The sequence below is a fragment of the Orbicella franksi genome, chromosome 2 (assembly GCF_964199315.1).
Source record: "Orbicella franksi chromosome 2, jaOrbFran1.1, whole genome shotgun sequence".
Taxonomy (NCBI): Eukaryota; Metazoa; Cnidaria; class Anthozoa; order Scleractinia; family Merulinidae; genus Orbicella; species Orbicella franksi.
In genome coordinates this window covers 29,871,685-29,897,623 of record NC_138146.1, presented here as the reverse complement: position 1 = coordinate 29,897,623, position 25,939 = coordinate 29,871,685, and the positions used below count along the sequence as shown (strand labels likewise).

At 39.0% G+C, this 25,939-nt stretch overlaps 2 protein-coding genes across 2 annotated transcripts in view; one reads left to right on the top strand and one right to left on the bottom strand.

Moving 5' to 3' along the window:
- LOC145479180 (uncharacterized) overlaps positions 1-5,529 on the bottom strand; it is a 23,766-nt gene extending 18,237 nt beyond the window's left edge. Inside the window, exons 1-5 of the mRNA XM_081457459.1 lie at positions 5,454-5,529; positions 3,610-3,677; positions 2,672-2,722; positions 1,276-1,423; positions 871-973 (exon numbers count right to left, since the gene is read on the bottom strand). Coding sequence (XP_081313585.1) covers positions 871-973; positions 1,276-1,423; positions 2,672-2,722; positions 3,610-3,661 — 354 coding nt within the window. The 5' untranslated portion in view covers positions 3,662-3,677; positions 5,454-5,529. The remainder of the gene's footprint in view (positions 1-870; positions 974-1,275; positions 1,424-2,671; positions 2,723-3,609; positions 3,678-5,453) is intronic.
- Positions 5,530-7,878: 2,349 nt separating this feature from the next.
- Positions 7,879-25,476, top strand: LOC145479179 (uncharacterized). Its single transcript, XM_081457457.1, has 22 exons — positions 7,879-8,399; positions 8,834-8,914; positions 10,354-10,507; positions 11,337-11,439; positions 11,908-12,046; positions 12,265-12,468; positions 12,869-12,993; positions 13,304-13,445; positions 13,792-13,911; positions 14,106-14,141; positions 14,529-15,188; positions 15,970-16,292; positions 16,839-16,983; positions 17,645-17,866; positions 18,132-18,344; positions 18,770-18,882; positions 19,342-19,489; positions 19,608-20,204; positions 21,538-21,687; positions 22,161-22,451; positions 22,934-23,091; positions 24,060-25,476. The coding sequence occupies exons 2-22, from the start codon at positions 8,857-8,859 to the stop codon at positions 24,270-24,272; spliced, it is 4,314 nt and encodes a 1,437-aa protein (XP_081313583.1). The 5' UTR covers positions 7,879-8,399; positions 8,834-8,856; the 3' UTR covers positions 24,273-25,476.
- The last annotated feature ends 463 nt before the right edge of the window (positions 25,477-25,939 follow it).

Below are 25,939 nucleotides of genomic sequence, written 5' to 3'. Positions count from 1 at the left end.
GAAGTAATTCGGAAATGGCCAATTCCCTCCATGAGATACGCCTGCAAGGAATCATCGTAGTTGCATTCATCATCTTGGACTGGATATTTGTTTTGATGAATACAACTATACCATGATTCCCTGCAGGCGCGTCTCATTGTAGGAATTGACCTTTGAGGTTTTAAACCTGTTAACGTTCAAACTAATTAAGCAACAACGTTCGATCTAAAGATAATCTAAGCAATATTGAAAAATAGAATAGTCTGAAGAGGGTAGAATGATGGTTTCATAAAAGCCAATTACCGCAAATCGTGATCCTTTTGCAACATACATGTATGTAGCGCATAATTACCATCCCTGTTATTATTTTTCCAAGCTTAACTTGCTTTTATTAAAGCTTTTTGCCTGGTAATCACTGGTGAATTATAAGACGGTTGAATAAATAAAACGGAAAAGGGCATAATCGATAAAACTGTTCATTGTGCCTCGCATAACCGAAATGTTTCGTATTTTTCAAAGACCTCCGTAAAAATTCCTCAGTTTCCAAAATTCTAAAATAGCAAGCTCATATGTGCCAGCCTGAATACACAAGTTGGGGAAAGTGTGAAAAAAGAATTCGGGCAAAACAGATGAATACTTTAGAATAGATTTGAATAGCTTAAAAAATGATTTCGATAAATGTCGTTAACAATACTACTCAGCAAATTAGAACCCAAAAAACGTCGTGCGAGTTATACCCCACCTCTCATAACTTTTAGAATGCATGGCTCGTTCGGTGATATTACGGAAAATAATCAAAGGTAATTCGACGTTTATTAACTTTTTTAAAAGATTCTGACTCAGAAGCTCTATGAGATCTATCCAATACCTGTTTTTCCGTTTTTGCCTTACCTTCGCAAGATCCCATGCTGGCATGAATCCCAAATTATCATGCCTTATTTTTATCTTTTTTATTTCACCAACGTCCGCTAATTGCAGGTCAAAGTTGTCGACTCTGAAAGAGAACCATGATTCGATTACCAAGAAAACAAACAAAGTTCATTTTGAAGGAACTTGTGAGCATGGCAGGGCGTGAATACGTAACTGGGGAATAAATAACAATTTCGATCCAGATGGCACTATTAAATTATTCCAGATGGGTAAATGGATTGATTGATTAATTGATCGATTTATTAATGGCCTGAGGCTAGCTAGGATCTGCATGTACGCCTCCCTCGTCTCAGTTATTTTATATGATATTATTACATATGATATTGATGTGAGTAAGAGTAAAGGTAGTTGGATCGATGGACTTACTTTCCTTTCTCGAAGTTGTTTTCAAAAAATTTTCCCTTAAGTTTCTTTTCCATTGATTGTCCGTTAGACCCGTAAATGGTGATAAAAACGTTAGCATCCGTTCCTGCTCCATCTTTCACACCGGTAGTGACCTCGACTTTATACTCAGCTACAATGAATAAAAAATTATTTGTGACTGACGTGCGAGGCGGCGTGGCCGAGTGGTTAAGGGCGCTGGATTGAAAATCGAGACGTCCCTGGTTCAAATCATCCGCCCTACAACTATCTGGAACTTTTCTCGTAGTCCCGAGTTAAACTCTTCAACCGCATTATGTAAATAGCCAACTGGTCAGCCGAGTGCAATATTTGTTTGCTTATTTACAGTGTCCACAATTAGCCCCACAGTGCTAAGTACATTTGATACTAGATATAGTTATTCATTTCATATACTTTTTTATATTTCATTTATTAATCAATAGTTTCCGTGCTTACTTTCAAATGTCAAACGAGAGAAATGTATATGTTTTACAGTGATGCACGCCATGTTTTTAGCCCTTGACAAAGCTAATAACTTTTGGCCAACTCTTTAATGGTTTTTATCCGATTTGACCAATCAAAATAACACAGAAGCTTGCGGTGACAGCTGGGGTAGGGAGCTTGATACGTAAAAAACGCTGCCTAAATATCTTGCGTATTTCCGACGCCACCATGCAAACATCTCAGATTGGGATTGATCGTATCAAATAAAGTTCACTCAATTAAGTACTTTGTTAGTGTTAAAACATGATGTTTGTTAGTTCGTTAGTGCTAAAACATGATAAATTTGCAGCGTAAGTTGTTTCCGTTTTATGCGAACACATGCATGTAGACTCCTTTCTCCTTGATAACTTTCAAGTTGCCGAGAGTACGTCTTAATGACGCCAGTGATTGACAAGTTTATAGCTGAATACCGGAGCTTGCTTCATCAAAGGATTGTCAGCTTCAATTGTATTGGAAAGTCGGAAGTATCGAAGAGAAAGGGATCTTATTAGTTCTTTAATTATTAACTCAGATTCTAATTCAGATTTTTTCCTTCTCAAGCCCCTTTTGGAGAGGTTAAAGTGTGTTTAAGTATGTATATGCAATTGTGATTTATTTAAGATCAGCATTAGGGTGGTTTTGAACTGAGTGTCGAAGGTAATCAGGCAATTACTTTGGTTTTGGTTTTGGTTTTGGGCTGAGTAGTCTACTGTAACTGCTAGAGCAGTTTGTCGTGGTTTTGGTTTTACGACACTCAATTTAAAACCACTCTACCTTAATCATAACTCTTAACACCGATACCATTATAATATTAATAAAAAAAAGAAAAAATATATATCTATCTTTCTATTTTTTTTTTATTTGCGTTATTTCTCTTTAGGTTCTTATTTTCATATACCTTCTCTTCTTTCTCTTATTCTCCCGTAGTGACGCGCGTGTGCGCTTTGTCCTGATAAAGCAAAACACGAGAAACATTAAAACTGAGCCAGCAATCAAATTATATAAGAGGTGCAACTGGGGTTTTAGCACAGACTATAAGCACGAGTGTGCCCCGGAGGGGGGGGGGGCGGTTCATATAAAATGGACAGGTGTGGTCGTCGTACCTTTTGGGGGTTAAAGAGCGGTTTTGGTGCGTCTTAGTACCTCTCAGTACTCTTATTTTGTATGTTCCGACTGTCATGCACCATTTCCTCAGTTTATTAGCCAATCGGATGCGAGTGGTACCCTGTGCGAGTATCCAGAATAAAACCTTAGGCCCGAATAATGAATTCAACGTTAAAATGCTAATTTCGACATTTTCTCTGTATTAGAAATTTGGACATCAGTCATTCTGTTTGTACAAAATGCATGCGTGGCTCAGCAGAAAAGCGAAGAAGGCATTTTATGCTCAAGCCACAGCTTGCGCCTGCACCGGGCGATGAAACTGCCTCTTGAAGCTTATCGCTTACTCAACTAAGTCGGACAGCAATAACCCTCATGGTGCGGAGACAACAAAGAAAACAGCTTACAGATGCATAAAAGAGCAATCGGTCTCAAAATGTACAGCATTTACTACAAATGTTACCAAAGGCTGGTTTTCACTAGCGCATAATCATAAGCATAAGCCGACGTATGTTGACTCACAGTGAGATACTGTTAAAGTGCCCTTTGTTTGGAAATTTTCCCAATAAAAGGTGCTAATTATCAACAGATCACTGCGTCTGCATATGTCGGCTTATGCTAATACTTATGCGCTAGTGAAACTGAGCCAGCCTTTAGGAATAACATTTGCTGTCAAAATTTAAGACCGCTATGATGAATCATCAAATACGAAGACAATACAAAAATTCTAAATACCTAAGACCACTCCTGCGAGCAACAATGTATACAGAGTTCCCACGAAGGCCATTGTTCAGTCACTCAACCTAAGAAGATTAAAATAAACAATTTTATAAGCCTCCAATTATTGATTGAAAGTGTTAATATTTACAATACAATACACTGTAGGTCTAATAATTAGTTTACCTAGCAGATCACAAGTTGTGTGAGTTTTTCAAATTTCACTTTTTTTTCTGAGCTGTAGCATTCAGGACAAGATTAGCTAATCAACTTTCTGTTCGAAAATTTTTTCTAGTTTCCAATTTTCAGTTATAAAGCGTTATCTCATTGGGTAAAGCTGACGTAAGTGTGTAACACAGGTTTTTATCGCTTAATGGTGCAACGTCTAACACAATCTAATCTTATTGCACGGTTTCGCAAAAAAATTGTATCATAAAAAGTATCAGGTTTTGGAAGTCCTTTCCGCTTTACTAGGCGTAAACGGGCCATTTATGACTATTGTTATTTCCTTCCATGCAGGCAGATTTTGAATCAAACTTAGTGTTTTCCACCTGTTTTAGTACTTGTCAAGCGTTCTTACACTCTCAAAGCAGTGTGGCCCATTGTCTAAAGGTCACATTTTCATTTTTGTTAAGGTTTGTTTTTTCTCGTCTAGCAAAAAATGGCTCTTTTCGGTTAACGTAGACCGCGTGTATATAGAGCTATAAGCCTCAACCCTATGCCACAAGACCGAATGGTAGTCTGGGTACTCTTTCGAATTTTGCATATTGGTGTAGAGGAAATCTACAAATTTGTTTTGCACTTGAAGTAATAGCAACGATACATCAGATCTTCCATGCACATTAACACCATTTTTTCGTTAGCTTCTCTTTCACTGTTACATGACTTTTAGTTGAAAATTCTTCTAACATTCAATGTGGCGAAAAGAAACTTGTTTCCACCATTCTGAAGAATGTTCTCTCTATTTCTACCCATACTAACTTTCGGTCTCCTCGCGTAAGCTTGAGGAGTTGATCCGACATTGAAATAGCTGTTAATGGAGTGATTTTATGGCCACGATGTATGTTTATGTACTTTTGATAAATACTCTATATAAGCTGGTTTAATTAAAAATGAAATGATAGCTGCAACATCAAGTGCTATCTTTATGACTTTTTTTTGACAATCTTTGACGTTAAGAACCAAAATTTTCAACATTATTTATGAATCTGAGGAACCCTCTCTAAACTGTGGAAAAAGCAGCTTTCTCTAATTAGCTGAAGCATCTTGAAAATGATTGGATCATTGGACATCGAGAATATTTAAATAAAACGGATTGCAAAATGAACAAAGCTGAAGAACAGCGCTACTTGAGCGGGTTTCGGGATTTGGGTCATTAATTCATCAATTGTAAATTTTCACCGTAATCACCGTTGGAAAATGTATTTTGAGCTACGAAGTTTGTCAATTTATTTATTTATTTTTCATCCATCAAGTCAAGAAATAAATTTAACGGCATCGTAATTTATTCTTCAAATTTTGTTTTATATTTGCTCTGTTCACTTTATCCAACGTAGCAATGTCATCAGATTGAATATTTTGTGACACCTTATGTGATATCGATCTTTCCAGCTGCATCAATTTAAGGAATAGTTATACGTCGGTATAGCAATCTCCTCCAATAGAGTAATCGCCTTGCCTTTTCCATTGATTATTATATCTCTACTTCATGTCATGAGCTATCAAAATATTTTTGTTCATGGCTTTGTTTGTTGCTACCAGAAATTTCAATAGCTAAACTGTTTATAAACCAGTTGATTTCACACCTAAAATCTTCAAAAATTACTTTATGATAAAAAAAATGATAAATTCAGCTGACTTACATGAAACAAGAAAAATTGTTTCCTCGTCCAAATGTCTTCCTGATGGACGCGTCTCTTTCTAGATTCTCTCGAACAAACTCGTTTGTTTATCAAAGCACCTCAGGCACAATAAAATGGCAGGTTGAAAGCGGTCAATATTTTATCGAAGTTACTCGAGTAGAAAAATTTCAACAAGATGTGAATGAAAACTCTTCTCTACAATTTTATCAGTAGCCTTTTATCTCAAGCACAAAAAATGTACATTCTTTATATATTTTTACAGGTAGCATTCCTTTCGATTTGGCGAAAATTGACTTTACTTTTAATTCCTTCCCTTAAAACTTGTTTATGCGACATTTGGATCCTCGTGGCAAATTTCATGTTCTTTGAAATCGCCTGGAACTGACTAAAGCCACCTGTTTGTCTTACAGGTAAGCCAGTGTTGCTCGGTTAGTGGTGATTGAATAACGAGAATGTTTTGGAGTATCTCAAACTAAGCAATATAGGGAAACGGGTACGAGTTAAAACGTGCATGAGAGGGACTGGGAGGAAGAAAACAGGACCCACTGTAAACTCTGTAAAACGTCCATATTAACTGGTTGAGTCTTGCAAGTTAATTGGTGTACGTTAAGTCTACTTTCTGAACTACCGTTACAAGTTACTTTGTAGAGATCGAGGTTTGAATTAAATCTCTATTTTCTTATTTATCCAAATGAGGAAGTGAATTCAGAAGTTACTTCTGAGGTATTAGAGCTTTCCCGTATGCTAGATATACGAGCATGCACCGCTAAACGAGTAGACTAATTTTTTTTGTTTTTTGTTTTGTTTGTTTGTTTGTTTTTTTTATCTTCTAAATCTGAGGTGGTGTTTCAGTTTGGCACAAGTAAACAAATCAAATATATGCAGGAGTCTATTATTGACTCCTAATTTGAAATAGGATCTCGTTTTCTCTCTCTGATTTCAAATTTCAATTTGGGGGATTTTTCACAGTATATTTATTATCATCTCTCGAAATTCACTGGCCATCTATGCAGATGGGCAAAATTTAATTAGTCTGAAATGGGGCAAGAAAAATATTCCTAACGCACTCACAAGGCCAAACGGAATCCCTCGAAAATTGTGTACAGCAATACTCTAGCACTTCTTTATGTAAGTGATTGGCATATGTCCCTTCAGTTACTATCTTTATTGGAAAATTATATCCGTTTTTTCCTTATACTGGATTGAACTTTGCTGTTTGGCACGCTGTCAGGTTTCAGATCTCTACAGTGAAGAGAATGAGAACTAGTTGTGGCTCTGAACAACGATTGGGTCCACGATTTACCAAAGTTGTCAAGATAACTAGAATGGTATACATTGGGCCAAAGTGACTCATATTACCAGAGCCTGTCCCGGGTTCTGTAGGTGAATATAAAAGTATTCCTACTTGTCTATGGATGAGAGTTGATGAATGTCTTGCCCAAAAACACGATACAGTGACTCCGGGCGGATCTCAAACCCAGTCGACCCTGAGTCACACAGGCTAGCCATTAGACCACCGAGTCTCCCCAAGCCCAAAAACGCTAATGGAAATATATTATTGTACTAATAGTGGCGTGACGATTTTTGAGGTCTATCTGCAGAAAATCTTCAAGAGCTGTTACATTAATTAACTTGACGATAAGCAATATTCAAAATGGAGGGTGGGTGCCAATTGACAGCAAAGCAGGCAATGAGCAAGTGTGGGCAAAATGCAAATAAAGGGGGTATCCATGGCAACCTCCCACGGGTCACCTTCCCCTGGCACATGGCACACTGAATTCGCAATGGAGAATAAGTATACTTACCTAGACACAAGGGCCCACCATGAACCAAGAGGCGGGTGGGATGGGGCAAACCAAAGGCAAAGCGACAAGGCAAGGCAGAGCCAAACCACGAGGGCGAAACTGCTCACAGCAATGGCACAACTGCGCATTCCCGCGCGATCACCCGCTGGCCAACAGCAGATCTCCCAGTTAACTCTGATTATTGATAATCTCATAAAGAAACCGAGCTTGCAACTGTTCGACAATCGCCCTCTAGAGATATTCATAAATGCATCAATTCCTCGGTTACGTTCTTCCGAAGACTGAAGAAGATGTTAAAAGTTGTAATCTTGAGGCCTTGAGAAGATGTCCTGAATACCATGGAACGTGCTTTCGGTGTTTTCATGCGTCGAATTTTGTCCTGTATGTCTGCAAGTCAATCCTTAAGTCCTTTTGCATTATAAGAATTAAAAAGTTCAAATAGCAAAAGTGTATTGAAGAGCTGTCTACTTGGGGGAAAATGTTTCCTGCAACACGCACACCCGACTATAAAAAAAAACCTTCCGTTTAGCCAAAGTGTATTGTATCTAGGATAATATCCTTGCGTTTCATAGATAAGAATAGGGATAAGGATAACGATGCGGTCTCTCTAAGGGGGCGATTTACACGCTTCAATTTTTGCGTACAACAATCGTGTACGACATGCTTGCGATTGAAATTGTTTTATCAAAACTGAAATACAATTCCACGTCAGAGTTGTGCGAGAGTGTCTAAATGAAACCAAAGTCGTACCACAACCATGTTCTATGCGATAATCGTACTAAAAATCTTTCTCTCTAAATCGGCTCTTGCACAAAATCTTCTTCATCTGGAATGCTTATTTTAAATATTTATGAGTTCAGTATCAATAATGAACCAAGACCTCCTTTATCCTACATAGCGAGTATACGAGGTGTCTTAGACTCTGTTTGATAAAGGAACTCGAATTTTCAAATACGTTTGAATGAATGAAATCGCCCCGACTATTGATAACGACGATTTAAATCGACCGGGCTTGAGATGAGCCGTAGATTCGCTGCATTTAAAATAGCGTCAGTTCTCCACTGTAACTATTTCTCAGGTGAACATCTACAAAGCGCCCGTCAATGGAATTGAATTATGAAAAGAAGGGGAATAATCTCAGGTAAGACACCCTAATACGATTTATTCTTTATAGCTAAGTGTAGCAGCATACTGCCTAATCTATTTTCAGTGTTTGAGAGACAACCGGATAATTATAACAGCGAAGGTATTATACTATTTTTATTTGACCTCTCGCTGACCAATCGCAACTGTTTTCCAAAAATAACAATCATGACTTGCAGTACAGACTAGGAGGCAAACTTAAAGTAAGTCCGGACAACCTAATAAGCCTGTATTTCTCAAAAATTAAAACTAACAGTTAAAGCACAGCCATGATATACAATCGGTAGCCATTTTTGGATTCCCCATGCGACCCTTACTTGGAAAGGTCATTTTCAATAAATGTCGTGGCTAATATAACGATTATGAAGCGAAAATGCCCTATTTTAAATTGTATTTCTCATTTTTCTTTTCTCTGTGTGTGTGTGTTTACAGTTCCACAGATGTGAGAAAACAGGATGCAAACTTCTCTGATATTTTTTGCTTCATTTATGTTGTTAACTGGTCTTGAAGCAGGTGGGTGACTGGTACAGTTTGAACGCCGCTATTTCAAAGCAACCTTGGATTTTGCATTTATCTGCTGCCTCTCCGAAAATTTTAGACAGATATATACTTTTATGCTTATTAACAGGATCGATCTTGCCTCACACCTTTCCATAACAAGGCCTTAACATTGAACTTGCAAACGCTCGCCCACTAAGTCAGGTTTAATTTACAGGTCATCGAGTTAGTTTGTTCGAGCAAGTAGCACTTTTAGAAGCAATTATATTTTTGTTTTGCGCAATTCCACTTTGTGGTTTTCGTTCTTTTCATCGCTGTAATTGACATTACATCCAGGAATATCTGTCAGTCAGATAAAATATTACTTAATTTCGGTCAGGGCTTTACAATGATCGAGGATTAAATATGGCGTGCGTTCATTGGCTAGTTATTTCCTTGATATGATATAATATCCGTATTACATATATTTATGTATCCACACTGAGCGCAGTGTATCAGTCCCATTACAACCAAACTACAGGCTATTTGGATGAAGATTAGTTCTCAGTAAGATGATTTAGATCCCAACTAGACGAGTTTCCTCTTGGAATGAAACAGCCGATTCATTTACTGTACTGTAACCTTAACTTAACCGCAAAGCAGACGTTAAGACGTTTGCCCAGAGGCGTATACGACCGTTTTAACCTGCTTCTGTTTTATTTACTTTTTATTGCTCTTTGAAAATGAAAAAACAAAGCATTACCTGTCTTATGCCATGATATATATGCAGGTTAGTATTTTGAAGAGAAAAAATGTCAGATATGGAACCAAACATCTATTGTTTAATATGATTTCCTCTATCCCAGTGGAAACACGCAAAGATAGATGTAGACACAATTTCAAAAAGAAAAGATTTAACTTCCCTCTTACACTAGTTACATCACTTGCTTTCGTACTTACAATGTACAATACTTTTCAATTGTAAAACTTTAAAATCGATTAAGATGGAACAATAATTATAGGAAATTTTTTACCTCATCACTTTTCATTGTTTCGTTATGCGTTCTTTTTGAGCGTCGCTATACTTGCATGAAGCATAAATCTACTAGTGTTGTATCACGAATGACATTCTCTTATTGGCTACGCTACTCACTATCAATTCTGTTGTAGATAGTGAGTAGCCTTGTAGTGTGCATGCGGTTGTTAACAGAATGGCGACCGCTTCTTTGCTATTTCGGAGTGCCTGTGAAGTGGATTACATGTAGGACAAAGTTTTGAACGACTAGTAGATCTAAACTAAAACAATTAGACTAGGAGCTCTCGATTTCTATATATGATAGTTGATTGGGGCTGCGCCCTCGTCAGCCATCAAGCGATAGAAATCTCGAGCTCATAATCTAATTGTTAAATTATATTAGACAGAATAAGCGGAGCAAGGTAATTAATTGTGTGAATTTCTTTTGGTGAGTAAATAGGATCCAGAACTCAATACGAGGTTTACGTGTACACTGGTAACAAGTTTGGTGCAGGTACAGATGCTCGAGTGTTCATCACCTTGTTTGGAGAAAAAGGACGGTCAAAAGAAATTGAACTCGAGAGCAAAGGACGAAATGACTTTGAAAAAGGACAGTAAGTTAGCTCAATGTTTCTGACCCCTAATATGCCTGCCTTAGGGTGTGTAAACATTGATGTATGCTTATTATATACCTTATGATATCAAACAACAAACCATGAAATAAAAGGGGTGCACTACATTATTAACAAGCCCTTTATTACGACGTTTTCTAAGCACTTTCGAAAGTAGCTGTGTTTGAAAAGATGATTTTTCTGTCAAAATGGGAAAAAGAAACCGACTTCCCCAGCTAGGAGTCGAACCTAAGACCTTCTGGTTCACTAGTCCAGATGCTCTAACAGGACTCTGCAGGATGTTTGATTAAACTAGGATCATCTGACAAACTAGAATTCAGCGTATTTAAAAAACACTTCCCGGAAACGCGTTCTTGCCACCAGTTGAATAATTCAATCAGTTGTCTTACATTCCCGCCTCCTTTATTCGCCTATATGTCGTTCCCCTTGTCGCAAGGCGACAATTGTCCTTACTGGTAGTCCACCAATTGACCAATCGGAGCGATTTTCTATGAGTATTGTAAAACTAAAACAACAAAAGTTCGTAATCACTTTGGCCAATCACAAAGAACTCGGGGAATCCAGTAAATTAATCATGACTCAAAGCAAATACGTCTAGCTGGCGTAAAGTGAGGGATTTGATGACAAATCTTCGACTCTCAAGTGAACTCCACTCTATCAATTAACTAATCAATCAATCCTTATTTGTTTTGAGGGTGGCAGTTTTTGGAAAATAATCTGTTAATTAATTTGATTAAGTTGATTATAATTAAGAAGTTTGTGGGTTCAGGGATAAATCACTACATCGCTAATCTTTCACCTTTATTTACAGGAAAGATAAGTTTGTCATTGACAGCAAAACCTTAGGAAAACTGAACGCCATCAATATTCGACACGATAACAGCTGGTTTGGGTCTGGATGGTATTTAGACAAGGTATTTAAAAGATAATTTGAAAGCAAATGAGCATATAGAGCAGAGTTACATGAGTTTTTTTATTGGTTGAAGTAAGAATAAAAGTGCGATATCACACACAGAACAGGAAAAAAAAAAACGAGATTTGGTTCGCACGCATTGCATGTCGGCATACAAATCTAGGTATATGTTGCGATAGCCATTAGAAGAAGGGTTCTGTTTCAAAACACAAGAGTAAGAAAACTATAAGGTGAGGTATATTTTTACAACTGGTATACTTAAGACTCTGACATTTTGCATGGAGGGACAATTCAAGAGTATCATGAAAGATATACTAGAATTCACGATATTTTCAGTGGAGACATCGAATAACTAAGATAACATTTACACTAAACAATACTTATGCAAGCAATAAATAACAAAAGTAAACGTAGATTTAGTAGCTCCCTCTTCCTGTTCCCTATACAATTTGCGTTTCTTTGCCCGCAGGTGAAGATAAAAGCTAAAGATGGTTGCGTGTACACGTTTCCAAGTCATCAATGGCTGGCGTCTAATGTTGGAGACGGAAAAACATCTAGAGAACTTGTTGGCAAGAGTCATTGCCCAAACATTGATGCTCCTCCGGAAGGTAAGAGTAGCTTCAGCCATGAACAAGTCATTTTGAATGAAAACGGATAAGTTTTTAGAGTTGCCGCGTTAAATATGTGCAGTCAGTTTAAGAGAGGATGCCCAAAACAACTTTAGCACTTCAGTTAATAGGTAGAAAGCCCACAAAGAGTCAATAAAAAATTATGCCGATTTATCGATCTTCAAGTTTATCTATCTTATGTTTGAAACTTTTCTCAGACTGTCAGGAATCCCTTGGTGTGAGTAACGGACTGATAAAAGATTCTCAATTCACGGCGTCTTCATCATATGATGAACACCATCAGCCTTACCACGCCCGCCTGAATAAAACCGTCAAGGGCTCCCGAGGGGGTTGGTGCTCAGCTTTTGCAGATGAAACAGAATTTCTAGAAGTAAACTTGGGAAACAGAAGGAGTATTTCAGGTGAAAAAAATATTTTGTATGTTTGCTTTTGTCACTATTGTTTTGGACTAATTGCACTAACCACGATAGTTAAGTTAATTCCTCGACATTTTCTTCTCCATCACTTCTTTTCAGTGCATCTCCGGTTCTGGCAAACAATGTAACTTTTAAAGATTTTTTGGTATCGTTAGGGTATTGATTTCAATGTAACGTTAAAAGCAACAGTTTACGAATCATTGCAGTTGGATGGGTTACAAAACGATCATAGAATCCAGTAACCTTACATTGCGAAATATAGACATCGATCTTCATTCAGTTATGATAGTCTCTACAAGGTTATCAACAAAGAGATTTGCTTCAGTCTCATCTAATTCGTGAGAATATCTTGATACTTCCATCATCCGCATGTCTTTATTAACAGGTATTTCGACTCAAGGTCAGTCCATGTTTGACAACTGGGTGACCAAATACGCCATGTCATACAGTTCAAATGGCAAGCATTGGTTCATGGTAACAGACAGACGGAAAGATAATGGCAGTCCGAGGGTAAGCGCAGCAGCAAATTACGCTGACTAAAAGAATCTCTCTCTCTCAACTTGGGATGATTACTCTTCTAAATCTAAACCCGTTGCTATGCAGAGTCTGTAAATGACAGAGATTCGCCCAAATGTGAATAAAAGCATCGTCGTTTGTCTTTTTACATATTTATACCTCACTGCATTTAAATATCCAACGTTTTATTTACATTCTCTTGGAGAATAGAGTGCTGTGTTTCGGTATAACCTAAAAAGCACTTTAAAACGGTATTCAGTTAATATTGAATCAAATGCTCAGAACTTTCCAATCCGTTTTGTAGAATTTTACAGGTAACAAGGACCGTGACACGGTAGTTACCCACTGGTTTCCAAGAATAAAAGCTCAGTATATTCGTATTCTTCCCCTGGCATGGAGTGGACTGACTAACTGTATGAGGATTGAACTCTTCGGCTGCAAAAACGGTAAACATATATAGCTTTAGAATGCAGCCACTTTTTCAATTTCGTGCGTGTGCAGGCCTGCCTATATACCAGAGGAATTGAGTCATTAGACTTTGTTCTGCCAGAGCACTTACCAGCCTTAGGAAGCTGTTTGCTGACACGCAAGCAGGATGGCTCAAAAAATAAAAAGCTTTGTTTATTGACCACCGATATAGTTCATTAATTTTTCCAATGTTTCATTACTCAGGCGATTTCAATTGGCTGAAATCGAACATTAGAGTCATTTGTACATAGATTGATGATCATTTTAAAGTATTAGCACATGACCTGAAAGACTCTTTCTTCTTCCATTTTTGCTGATAAACAGTAACCGATGATTCATCATCAGACGAGGATACTGGAACTAAGGAGAAAGGCACGAAAAAGGGAAATAAAAACAGCAAATCACAGGGTAAAAGTGACGATAGCGACAGCACCAAAATCAAAGGTAATCGCGTTTTTCTTGTTTTTCTTCGTCTAGAAGCCAGACATACAGAAAGCTTGTTAAGACATCCAGTTATGCGTGCAGTCTCAAAAATGCTGTTTTTTAGTCACTGTATTCTTATACTTCTCAATCAAACCTCTCCCCAAATGCTTTAATCCTGTGTCATCTTCTGACAGTAATTTTGTTTGCTTTCCCAGGAAAACTAAGTGAGGAAGACCTTAATATTATGTCCAGTGAGTATCCAATTAATAACCAGGTTAACGCCAATTCTAAACTGGCTAAGACATAAGCTCTTTCGAAGGAATAAGAAATAATTACTGATTTAATTTGGCAAACAAGAGCAATTGTCTCGCCAGTATGCGTCGTGAAATACGTTTTTTTATTTGGATGCAACACGTCTCTCGTAAAACCTTGCGCAAAAGATATTGTTAAAAAAGGTCAGTCAGGGTTCTATTACTACCATTTTTAACTTTTTGAAAAAGTTAGGTGAAGAATTTATCTAAAGGCTGTTGTCTTAGTATCTTGGTGAAATTTGTAGGTAGACGTAGAAACAAATTAGTCAGTAAATCCCATTGCCTGTTTCTCTTGCTATACATTTTCTCTTTTATTCATTCTTTCAGCAATTGAAAAAGCAGTTGTGTACCTCCGTTTTGAGCATATCTTCAAGGATAATATTATCGTGGACGAATCACAACAACACAACGATGCCAGAATTGTGAACTTTGCACGGACGGCCCTGTTCAGTGAAAGATGTGGCAATGGAGTAGATCTCAATGGAGGAGACATCTTGTTGAATGGACCTTCATTTAGGAACAAACCACGTATCGCCGTGACGATTGCGGCATGGATAAAACTATTCTCGGTAGAAGGACCAAACTCACTGTTTGATACAATCGGTGGAATTAACTCCACTCATGACAATGGTCAGTATCATTTGGAAATTGACAGCGGGTCGGTCAGATGGTTTCACCGAAACGAACATGGACAGATAATTTTCAACGTGACATCAGAAGTGATCGTTCCTTCGCACGTGTGGACACACGTCGCCTGCACTTACGACTCCAAATTAGGGCAAGCTGATATTTATGTGAATGCGAAGTTTATTCTGAGGGGTGATGGCTCGGGGGAGTTGTCACAAGACTGGCAAGAGAAAGCGGGGATCGGTGAGCATAAAGGAGAGAGATTGTTGGACGGACAAATTGATGAATTTTATATATCAAATGAGGCCTTGACTCAAGAAGAAATTAAGAAATTGATGCAGAGATGTGAATTTGAGAAAGGTATGTACGATTATTTATTTGAAGAGAAAATAAATGTGTTGTAAGACTTGTGCGTTGTCATTGTATTTATTGACGTCTGCATTGTGAACTGTGCAGTCCTTATCCTAAACACTTTTCGAACGTTACAATCTTCACCTCTAATCCCGTTCAGCCATGCAAAAAGTGGACTGAGGCAGGAGAGGTAACGGATGCTTTTGAACAATTCAAGTCTGGTTAAATTGAAAGCGAAATGCAAGAAATTACGAGAAACCAGTGTAAAAAAAAAAATTAAATGTCGTAGTTACAAAGCACACTTATATTACCGTAAGCGTAAAATGGAGAGGAGTATTTGAACAAAACGGAAAAGTGCACTATAGCCTTGTAGCTAAATTGGTCACTACAGCTCCTCCGGCAGCACACATGTGTTATAGCTGAAAGTGGACTACATTGTATAGGTATGATGTCAACTTTGAGGCTTCTGTATTATTTGCTATTTTAGTCTTGACACTCAAATAAAGCTTCTCATTCGTTTATTCATTCATTCATTCATTCATTCATTCATTCATTCATTCATTCACGTACGTTTTGGCAGCCCTTTAGTAAATGAAGCGAAAATTAAGTGGATTGTGTGAAAAAGGAAGTTCTTTTTTCAAGTTCCTTACCCCGTATCAACCCTCAGATTTTATTAGCATTTTATTATAGTTGACAAGCGCTTTTAACAGGAGCCTCAGGCTCGGGCGACTTTGCAAGTACTTCCCATGATCATGCGGTTCAAAAGGTCAACGCTGCCTCTTTTTTGTAGAGTGCTTCTCACCACTAGGAATGGAAGACATGAAAATCAAAGATGGACAAGTCACAGCCTCTTCAACTTACCATCTCCATAAGCCTTTCTACGGCCGCCTGAATCTTGTGTCATTCTACGACGATCCCCAGAGGACGGCATGGTGCGCCGACGAGGATGATAAGGAGCCTTACCTCACGGTGGATCTTAGGGAAGAGAAGACCTTGTCGGGAGTAGCTCTACAGGGTGCCTCTTTGGAGGACAACTACGTCACCAGCTTCAAACTCTGCTACAGTCAGAATGGAAGGACTTTTCAATGTGTAACTGAGGATTTGACAGGAGAGGTAAGAAGAAGCTCCTTTATCTTCTTATTATGCTGTGAATTTGAATAAAAAATACTTGAAGGATGTGTCAGTGTTTAAGTTTCAATTGTATACTAAGAATCAGTTTTGACTTCCTTTTTCTCTCTTTTTATGATCTTCCCAATGGTTCAAAAAAGCATTTTGCATCTTCCCTGATACCGTATGGTCGTCGTCGTCTTCCATGTGACGAAACGGAAATGAGTTGTAATGTAAAGACGTTGAAGATGGCCGTGAAAACCTTCTAAAGTTAATATAGTGAAACAGTATTAGCGCGCGCGCTAGTGCTATCTAATTCCTGTTGAGCCATCATGAACGAAATCTCTATGTACGCTCGGCTGTGTATATATAAGATGACGTGTGCAGTTTCAATTTGAAGGCTGAAAAGCGAGAGTTGCTCTCGGCTATCGCCTCGAGCAACTCTTACGTTTCTTTCGTGTTCTCCAAACTTCCTGCGTCCATCCATACCTCGATATACGCACACTAAGCATGAACCAATTCTTGATTGACACATGACCATTTACAATTCAGTCGCTACAGGGGAGTGATGACAAAGATTCCGTCAAGATTCACTGGCTACAAAGATTTTTTGACGGTCGTTATATTCGTTTATATCCACTATCCTGGTACGGAGATCACATATGCATGAGAGTTGAATTATATGGCTGCATTCCAGGTAAGATCGTTAAATCAGCACATGATTCATTTTTGGCGTCATTTTTATGACAACTGACACAGTGTTCTTTCATTCTTAGACTTCTATCGACAAAAGTAACTTATTGCTTCTTTCAGCCCTTTTTCAACACTCCTAAAGCAGAACAAAAATTGAAATGCTGAAGGGAAGCCGGTGATCACACAGCAAATCACAGCTTTTAGCTAAGGAACAACCGAATATTAACCAGTCAACTCGAAGTAAAACTTAGAAGTCTGATCACACGATGAAGAGTCGAGTGAACAACGTAACAGTCTTTTGGGTGTGAAAAAGAATGTCTGGGAAGTTAACAAGCGTACTTGGAATGTAAAGTTTCTCACAAAATTATGCAATATAGCTTCTAAAAGTTTTGCGCAAACGTCTGGGAAAGCTCTTCACATTTGCACTTGATAAAGGTCGTAGATAATGAACGAGCTGAGCAGATAAATATAAGTCTCATATCAGTAGTTTCGCAGACTCATTTTGATTCAGAGACAAGTCGTTTATGACGTCTGAGATACGGCAGACCGAATACTTACAGATATTTTTTATTAATTTCTAACTCGACCATTAAATAAAATTAGACACGCATTAAAAAACGCCCATCACTCGGCTCATTAATTTTCCTCCTTAATCTGTCTATTAGGATTGCTCTCTGACACAGTTCAAACGGATTTATCCGCGATAGATAGCATTAATCCATTCACTACATGGTCAAATTTTGGAGAATGCAGCGTAAGCTGTGGTAAAGGAACCAAGAAAAGGGTCATCAAATGTCAACCAAAAGGCAATGAACGAAATCAAAACTGTCCACCAGGAACAGAGTCATACACTGAGAGAGTGCCGTGCACCAATCCGAGTTGCCCAGGTAATATTATCTTATTTTTATAATAGTTTCCACAGCAAACAGTAAAGCGAGATACGCAAAAGTCAATCGTTTCTCTGACAGGCTTCCCATGCAGTACAGTAAGATTTCACTGTAAATGCTAGTTTTGGTTCGCGACTCTAGTACAAGAAAATAGAGAGCTTCCATTCCTATTCCTTTTCTTCCATGCACTTATTCGATGTCCTAACCTTACAACACACCCGCAAACAGGCCCTGATGATTTTTTTTTTTTGTTATACACATGTAGAATGTTTTTCACCAATGGGAATGTCAAATGGCACAATCTTGGACCACGAGATTTCCGGCTCATCTACAATAGACAAAGCACATCCAGCGTTCTACGCACGTGTTATAACTGCTCGGAACGAACGTGTTTCCACCCGAGGAAGCTGGTGTGCAAAGCTGGCAGATAAGGAGCAGTTTCTTGAAATTGATCTCAAAAAGCCGAGAAAAGTCACAGGTCAGTTACTGCTATAAAACGAGCATTGCTTAGTCGTTGATAAGTGAAGTTATCTCACACATCACTTTTAAAAAAGCTCAATGACATTAATTTCCTCAGTTACTCATGCATCTTGTCATGTTTGTGTGGTCTTTCTATGAAATACCGGCCATGGTTTCTTTCTTTGCTTGTTAAAATACTAGCCAAAAGAAGCAGCGACGAATAAAGCATCAATGAAGGGAAATCTGATCACAGGGGAAATGCGTGTTAGGATTCAGTTCCATTCAAGAATGCCACAAACTTGATTTTTAAAGGAGCCCAATACTGTCTGTACTATTGTTTAAGATGCCTAGCTTTTAGAATGATTATTTCGTTTTAAACCAAAAGGCTGGTCGGCTGTTCATCGTACAAGCAGTAAAATGGAAATCTCTTATTTTATTATTTAGGTATGGGAACGCAAGGACAAGTGACTGACGACCGCTGGGTAATGAGTTATAGAATAACATACAGTGCCAATGGACTAAAGTGGACAAACTACACCGAAGATAACAGGCAAAAGGTAACAGGGAAATTCAACTTAGAGGGATTCAGCGAACGCGTTTACATCCTTGTCCAATTCAGACCACCTGATAGTTCATTTGGGAGGTTACAGCTGTGCAATTTGTGTGTGTTGCGCAACACGTTAGCCGAATCGAACCAGCTCACAAACTGATGTGGACAGGGGCAGTGACCTAACAGTTCGACCAAGGGCTCCGGGTTCTCAAGCTGGCTAGGGGTTATTGTGTTGTGCTCCTTGTCAACGATCTTTATTAAAACAGTACCATTTCCACCCGGAAGCATATAGGTAACGGCGAACGTTACGAAACACAAGTAGTACTCTGCTACTCTCCCATCCAAGGAGACCATCACTACTTCTTGACCTTTCATGTTACACAAATCGGCGTTAAGTATCGTCAATTAATCGTCAGGATAAGTACGGATACACTGTTTTTTTGTTTTTGTTTTTTCTTTTTGGCAGGCATTTGTTGGTAACGACGACAGCAAAACCATAGCAGTGCGTCATTTAAAACACCCAATCACAGCTCGGTATGTTAGAATCCATCCATTGGCGTGGTATGGCGTACACATCTGTATGCGTGCAGAGCTTTATGGCTGTGATCATTTAGGTCAGTCTTAGAAGTTTTGAAAAATATATTGCGTTTTTCGTGACTTAGCTATAAAACACCAGTTTGGTATCCCAACTGTGGATTGAGAAATAATACTCACTATTTTGGTTGTTTTAAGGTCAGAGCTTCAAGCCAGTTCAGGTTAGTGATAACAGTGAATCGTCTTTCAAGGTTGCCGAAGAACCTGTCAAAGCTAAACCCTATCAAAACGTTCAAGGTAAAGCTACGGCGTCAACGAAAGGCAAATCTCCTGTTGTGGATGTGGCAAGACCACCAGAGACACATACAACTGGAAAGACAAAAATGAATCCACCTCTAACGGCTCATGAACACTCCCACACAAAAGGGGTAGAATTGAATGAAAGCGCTCCTCGACCATACCACATCCAAACTCACATCAATGTAACAAACCAGAATAGCCACTTTCCTGTCTCTGAATTGCCCATACGGTTGCATGTACATCCAGATTTTCCGCTACCCATCAGTGATAGTCACCAACAAGCAGCAGTGTTAAGCAGGCAGCAGGCTTACGACCTCAGCAGCAGCAAGGCAAGTACCATTCACAACCATGGAACGTTTCAGTGGGGTCCATTCAGCAAGTGTACCGTGACCTGTGGATCGGGTGTTAGGAAGCGGTACCGGAGATGCAGTGCGGAGGACTGTACAGCCCCCGGAGTACAAACTCAAGTTGTCCCATGCACGAGCAGTTGTTCTGGTACGTTATGCCACTGTTTATAAAAATGTGTATGATCCACGCAAAGAAATGATTTTTGCAGCCTTTATTTGGCAATTGATATAAATTTAACAGTCGCAAAACAAATTGCTGAGTTAGGTCATTTGTACGTACGTACGCCATAATCTCAGACAAAATTCTTCTTTCTTCCGCCTATCTAGTTAATCAGCTGAATTCAGTTCAAAAATGTTCCACTTTTTATCAATGAATACGTATCAATGAACGAACATAATGATATTCACTCGATCGGTCGTGTCAGATTTTGCCATTTGGGTTCCCTATAAAACTACAAGCAGAGTATATCACGTGATCCGCTTTCCATATTTGATCTTGTACACGAGGTTCTGGTTTTCGAAATTAAACAGTTTATACTGCCATCTTGATTTCGTTTCACTGAGTCGTCGGCCTTTTTATGAATACACGACAGGTAGAACCGTCAGTGGACTGGTTGTAATCTTTTTTCAATACCCGCTGCCCAGTGCATAAGAATTGCACGTATATTTGACAGGTTATAGGAGTAGAAGGGCAACTTCTTACCCGAAAATGCGCAGCTTTCGAGTCTGATAACACAGTATGTATTGTTCTGATTCGCTTTATAACTACATTACCATCATGGTTCAATTCATCTGTAGAGCCTAAATCCTATCTCTTTCCGTGGTATTTGGCTTTTAGGCCGTTCAATACTTTATGAAGCAACCGCTTCCTGATATACCAGGAAATCGCCGCTGTTTCATTGCCACACAATCTTGACCAAATTTCTCTTTACCTGATGGAAGAAGTAAAAACAACTGAGCCTCACAGTCAAAGTTTGCTGGTAATCAAAGACAGAATTTTGTGGGGCATAGATATAATATCATTCTTTCTATAATTATTATTGTGTTAGTTTTTATATTTCTTTGCAAACATTTCTTTTGGTTGCTCCTTAACTCTCTTGAGTTCGTTTTAGTGCGTTCGTTGCGTTTGGACATCGCGAATATAGTCTATTATTATGTGCCTCAGGCTTAATCGTGCATTTTTTTCAGGATTCTTAGGGTCCTCTTTATCTGGAATTTATTTATTTTTGATACGCAGAATCAGTCAGACCCAGCTTATCCTGCTCATAATCAGGCTGTAAATGTGAAATTTAAGTTAGATGAATTTTTGTTTATGCAACTGCAATTGACGTATTGATGTTCGTTGACAAGGGAAATTACTTCAAAACGCACGGTAAATTGGTATGTAAAGGATCAATGGCTCGTCTATGGTAGAAGAGGAAATAATATCGAAGGGTTCTATACATAACGCAATTTGATATGCGGCTCTTCTTGTTACATAGCTGAAGCATTAGAATGGTCCCCCTACTCAACGTGTTCTGTCACGTGTGGTGTTGGCAAAAGAATGCGGTCCCGGATGTGTGATGGTGTGGCCTGTCCTAAGTCAGGCAGAGAATTTGAGACCATTTCCTGTTACCTTCCAGGGTGTCCAGGTACGTGTAGGATCTGAGTGATTTTATGTTGTTTCTGGCACCTGGACGATTTTTTGCGTAGTCGTATTTTTTTGATGCGCTTCGGTGGCATTGGTCGAGCCATGGTTCGCATGTTGGCGAGAAGTCAAGCTAAAATAAACACGCGAGACCAAACGAGCTTGATATGCCGCCATAGCGTATCAAGAAAAGGTACGATTAGGTATTCATCGTTACCAAATTCCCAAAAATGACCTTATCAGGTCAGCGACTTAATGTCGCAGGATATCAGGACAGTAGACCCGGCTTCCGATTAGGTAATTGCGAAATTGGGTACGGTAACAATGGGTCTCTTAAAATTCTTTGGAAATATTTTCCTCAGTTATAGAGCAAGTACGTTTTAGAATCAACGGAAGAGCTTAGAGATTATCGCCTTGTCGAGACGATATGGTAAGTAAAAGAACACTGCAAATACGAAGCATTTCTTCTTTTCGTAGTTCTGCACTTAGGATTCGAAAAGTGGGAAAACCAAGTGGTATTGGATGAGTCTGACAAAGGTAACAACGCCTTCTTGGACAAGGGCGCCTTTATCGCTCCGCACAGAGGAGTCTGCGGGCACTATGCAAGTCTAGGGAAGTCTGGCGACATCCTGCTGGAGGATACAACATTCAGAGGCAAGCCCCGTACTGGTATAACTGTGGCGTCCTGGGTAAACCTTGTTGGCTCGTCTCGTGGATACCACTCCGTCTTTAGCACTGCTCGAGTGATGAACATTGGACAAATAATGGGTAACGAAGGCTTTCTCTTGTTGTGTGTTTATGTTTAGCAAATCGAATGTGGTTTAGCGTTGTCTGTACTCTTATCGACAACGACATGCGTCATCACAGTGGTCAAAATGTTGTAGACTCGCGAGGCGCAGCCACTAAACCACATTCGATTTGTTTTTGCCACAATTTCAACGTCAAAGAAAATGTTTTTTGAGAGCGTGGCCAAGAGCGTGACACATTGACGAGAGCAGTATTGTCTGGACTCTTATCGACAACGGCAAATTAGCCAATCAGATTGGAAGATTAGAAGCCGGAGGAAGGCGTAGACTTATCTTGGTTGTAACAAGTTCACTAGTCTTGAATAAACTTATACCTTACCTCTCCATACCGGAAAGGGTCAAAGACGTTTACTACACAAATATACTTACGGGAACTCACATGGAAGTTTGGAGTTTTTGACCTGGTTATCGGATAAACCTTCTCCATTGCATTTCTCTCAACAGGAGGATATCATTTTGAAATTGATGACGGCAGGGTCCGTTGGTTTCATCGAAACCGCTTCCAGAATCCAGTGTTCGCTGTTTTCACTAATGACATCATCAAGCCCGATGTCTGGACACATCTAATTGGCTCATACGACAGCAACTCAGGGGAGGCGAAGGTAGCTTAATTTTAATACTTGCCATCATGGCGGCCACATGCAACAATACACGGAAACAGTGAAAATGATTTGCGTTTAATTTCTATTGTTTAGAAAGACAAACATGGCTATCGTAAAAGATTTTTGTCTGGGAATATGTTACGTTCTAATAATGGACATCAATGCAGCTTTTTCGGAGAACTTTGTTGACAGCAAGGGTGAGGAACTTGAAATAAAGCTGGAAGACTTCCAGTATGATTCTCTACAAATCTTTTGCCTTCAGTTTGCAATTCGAGCGTGAATGTTAGAGAAATTAGTAAAGAGTCTATGAATTTAACCCATATCATTAGATTTCCTAGATTCAATAAATAAGAATAAAGAGATTCCTCCACGTTAATTTCGTGATTCAGAGGTGATTGGGTGATAAGGTTGAAGAAATTCAATGATAATATGTATTCCTCTATACTAATTAGGTATTCCTTCAAATAACTGAAATGACTTGATTACAACAAGAACAACAAACTGCCCAGATTCGCCCCCTAATAGCATTCTTGTACCAACTCGAGAGAAAAAAAAAACCTTAATAGATAGCGGATCAAATTAGTTTCATAGTCACCAAAAAGTCGCTGTTAGTGTTAGGCACTACTCCTCTCCAAATCGAAACGATCGCATGACCGGACGTGGTGATCCTGGCTACTTTCAGAGTTGGTTACCAGAATTATTTCACTATAAGGCTATGTTCATACTTGGGGCTTGAGCACGGTGCCGAGTACAACTCTCGCTGGGCACTAATGTGAACACAGCTTTTTCCCAAGTTCTAAAACCTGAATTCGGGCACAGTGCACGTGCCCGGGTACAAGGTCTCGACTTGAGTAGTTGCAGTACCCAGTGTCTGAACGCAACGCTACTTAGTGCCGGTTCCCGGGCACCAGTGCTCGGCCACCAAGTGTGAACAGTCTAATGTGCCGCTTGACTCGCTTATTTTACAGGTTTATGTGAATGGAGCACTACGGGGCAGCTCACGAGGCAGCGGACCTCTCGACGACTTTTGGGGCTACAAGGCCTGTTTAGGAAGCTTTGACCTGGGTGGAAGGTATCTTAGAGGTTTTGTCGATGACTTCTACATCTTCAACTACGCGATTCAACCTGACCAAATCAAGGATCTTCTACGAATCAAGTGCCCTGGAAAATCACGAAAATAGATAAAGAAAAGAAAAAGAAAACACATTCAAGTTGTTGTTTCCAAGAATCATCAACAAGAACCAGTGGCGAAGCTCAAGTCAATGATAACGCAAGTCAGTTTCAGGGTGAAGACTATTGGACATCAAAAATATTCACAAAACCGTGTAAGATGTTTCAACCAATGTAACGTATCAAGGGTTCCCCCTTCTGGAGCTAAGAACTTGAATCCGGCTTATATAAAGCATAACAAAAAGCAGTATTTCTGCACGCTGGACAAAAGGAACTAGCAAAAGTCGTATTTCGAGAACACTCATATGGTGCCCTGATTTGTGATGACTGGGATTCCATTCATAATTTCATATCACGCCAAACGTTACCAGACTAATAATATAAGTAACTGAATGTAGATAAATATAAATTCCAAAGTTGTGCAACTTTTTAATGACCATTACAAAGAACTCCGCTATTAAAAATATTGTATCTTTTTAGACTAAGCAATCCTGGATGTGTCAATTATTAACTCCCAGGTTTCCAGCTATTGCCATCGAGTATAAATTACTGACATGTTTTTATGGTCTGAGCTCATTGAATAATCCTGACTCAGAAAACCTGCTTTTCTTTTGTCCGAGTATCCACTTCCCTTTCGTTTCAAACAACAATGAAGCACTAACACAAATGAAGCTCGAAGTTGGACACTGCTCAGTCAGTCTTAATCCTAAATAGTTTGTAGAACAGATGAAAAGCGTTTTATAATAGTAATGTATGAATAATTTTAAAATGGACACAATCTTGTACGTTGTATGCGCTTTAAAGCGAAATAGCAATTGAAGTTCTAATATTGGGTTGGAATAGTAGACAAAGATTACTGGCTTTTATGGTAATAAATATTAAGAAAAAAGACGATCTGCAGAAACATCTGTGTTTCGCCAATCTGTGTTTAATATCCTGTTTATTTACCTACATAAACGTCCTTGTATGTGCAATTTGCCTTGCTACCGACAATGACTGACTCTGATCCCATGCATCATTAATCATAAGACTGCAACTATTATCTTAAAAACAACTGTAGCTCGATTACTGAGAGGGCGTCAGTGACAATGTAAAAGAAATCTAACTAGGGAGTCCGCACATGCACATTATCTCATCGAAACTCATCACAGAAAAGTATCTAGTAATTTATCACGGTTTTTGTGACTTCATTACCCAAAAGTTACTGCTGGCGTTAAAATAACAATATTATCATTGAGGCACTCCATATCTACGCGTCACCGCATTTAAATATCCATTTACAATTTTTGCAGAATTCTAGTATGAACCGGGCATCATTCCACAAGGATAAACGTTAATTCTCCTCTTCGGAAAGTAGATGGAAGCTGTATAGGTAGCCTTACAGTTGGATCAACTGTAATACAGTTCTCTTCATTGCTACTTATCGGACTCACTGCTTGTGTCGTCATCGCGAGGTCGTTCTCCGCTGATGAGTAGGTTATTCACACTAGACATCAGCATGCAAATACCCGCATGCGATGTTTCATGCCTTGAAACTCGTGGACTCGACAGTTCCGGACTCAAAAGCCCTGAGGAAGAGGCGTCAGCTGCATTGTCATGGGTCTCGTCCAAGGATAGCGGTTCTCTACTGTCTCGTCTTAACCACGACGGGCTTGTATGCTGCAAACGTTCAGGGTCT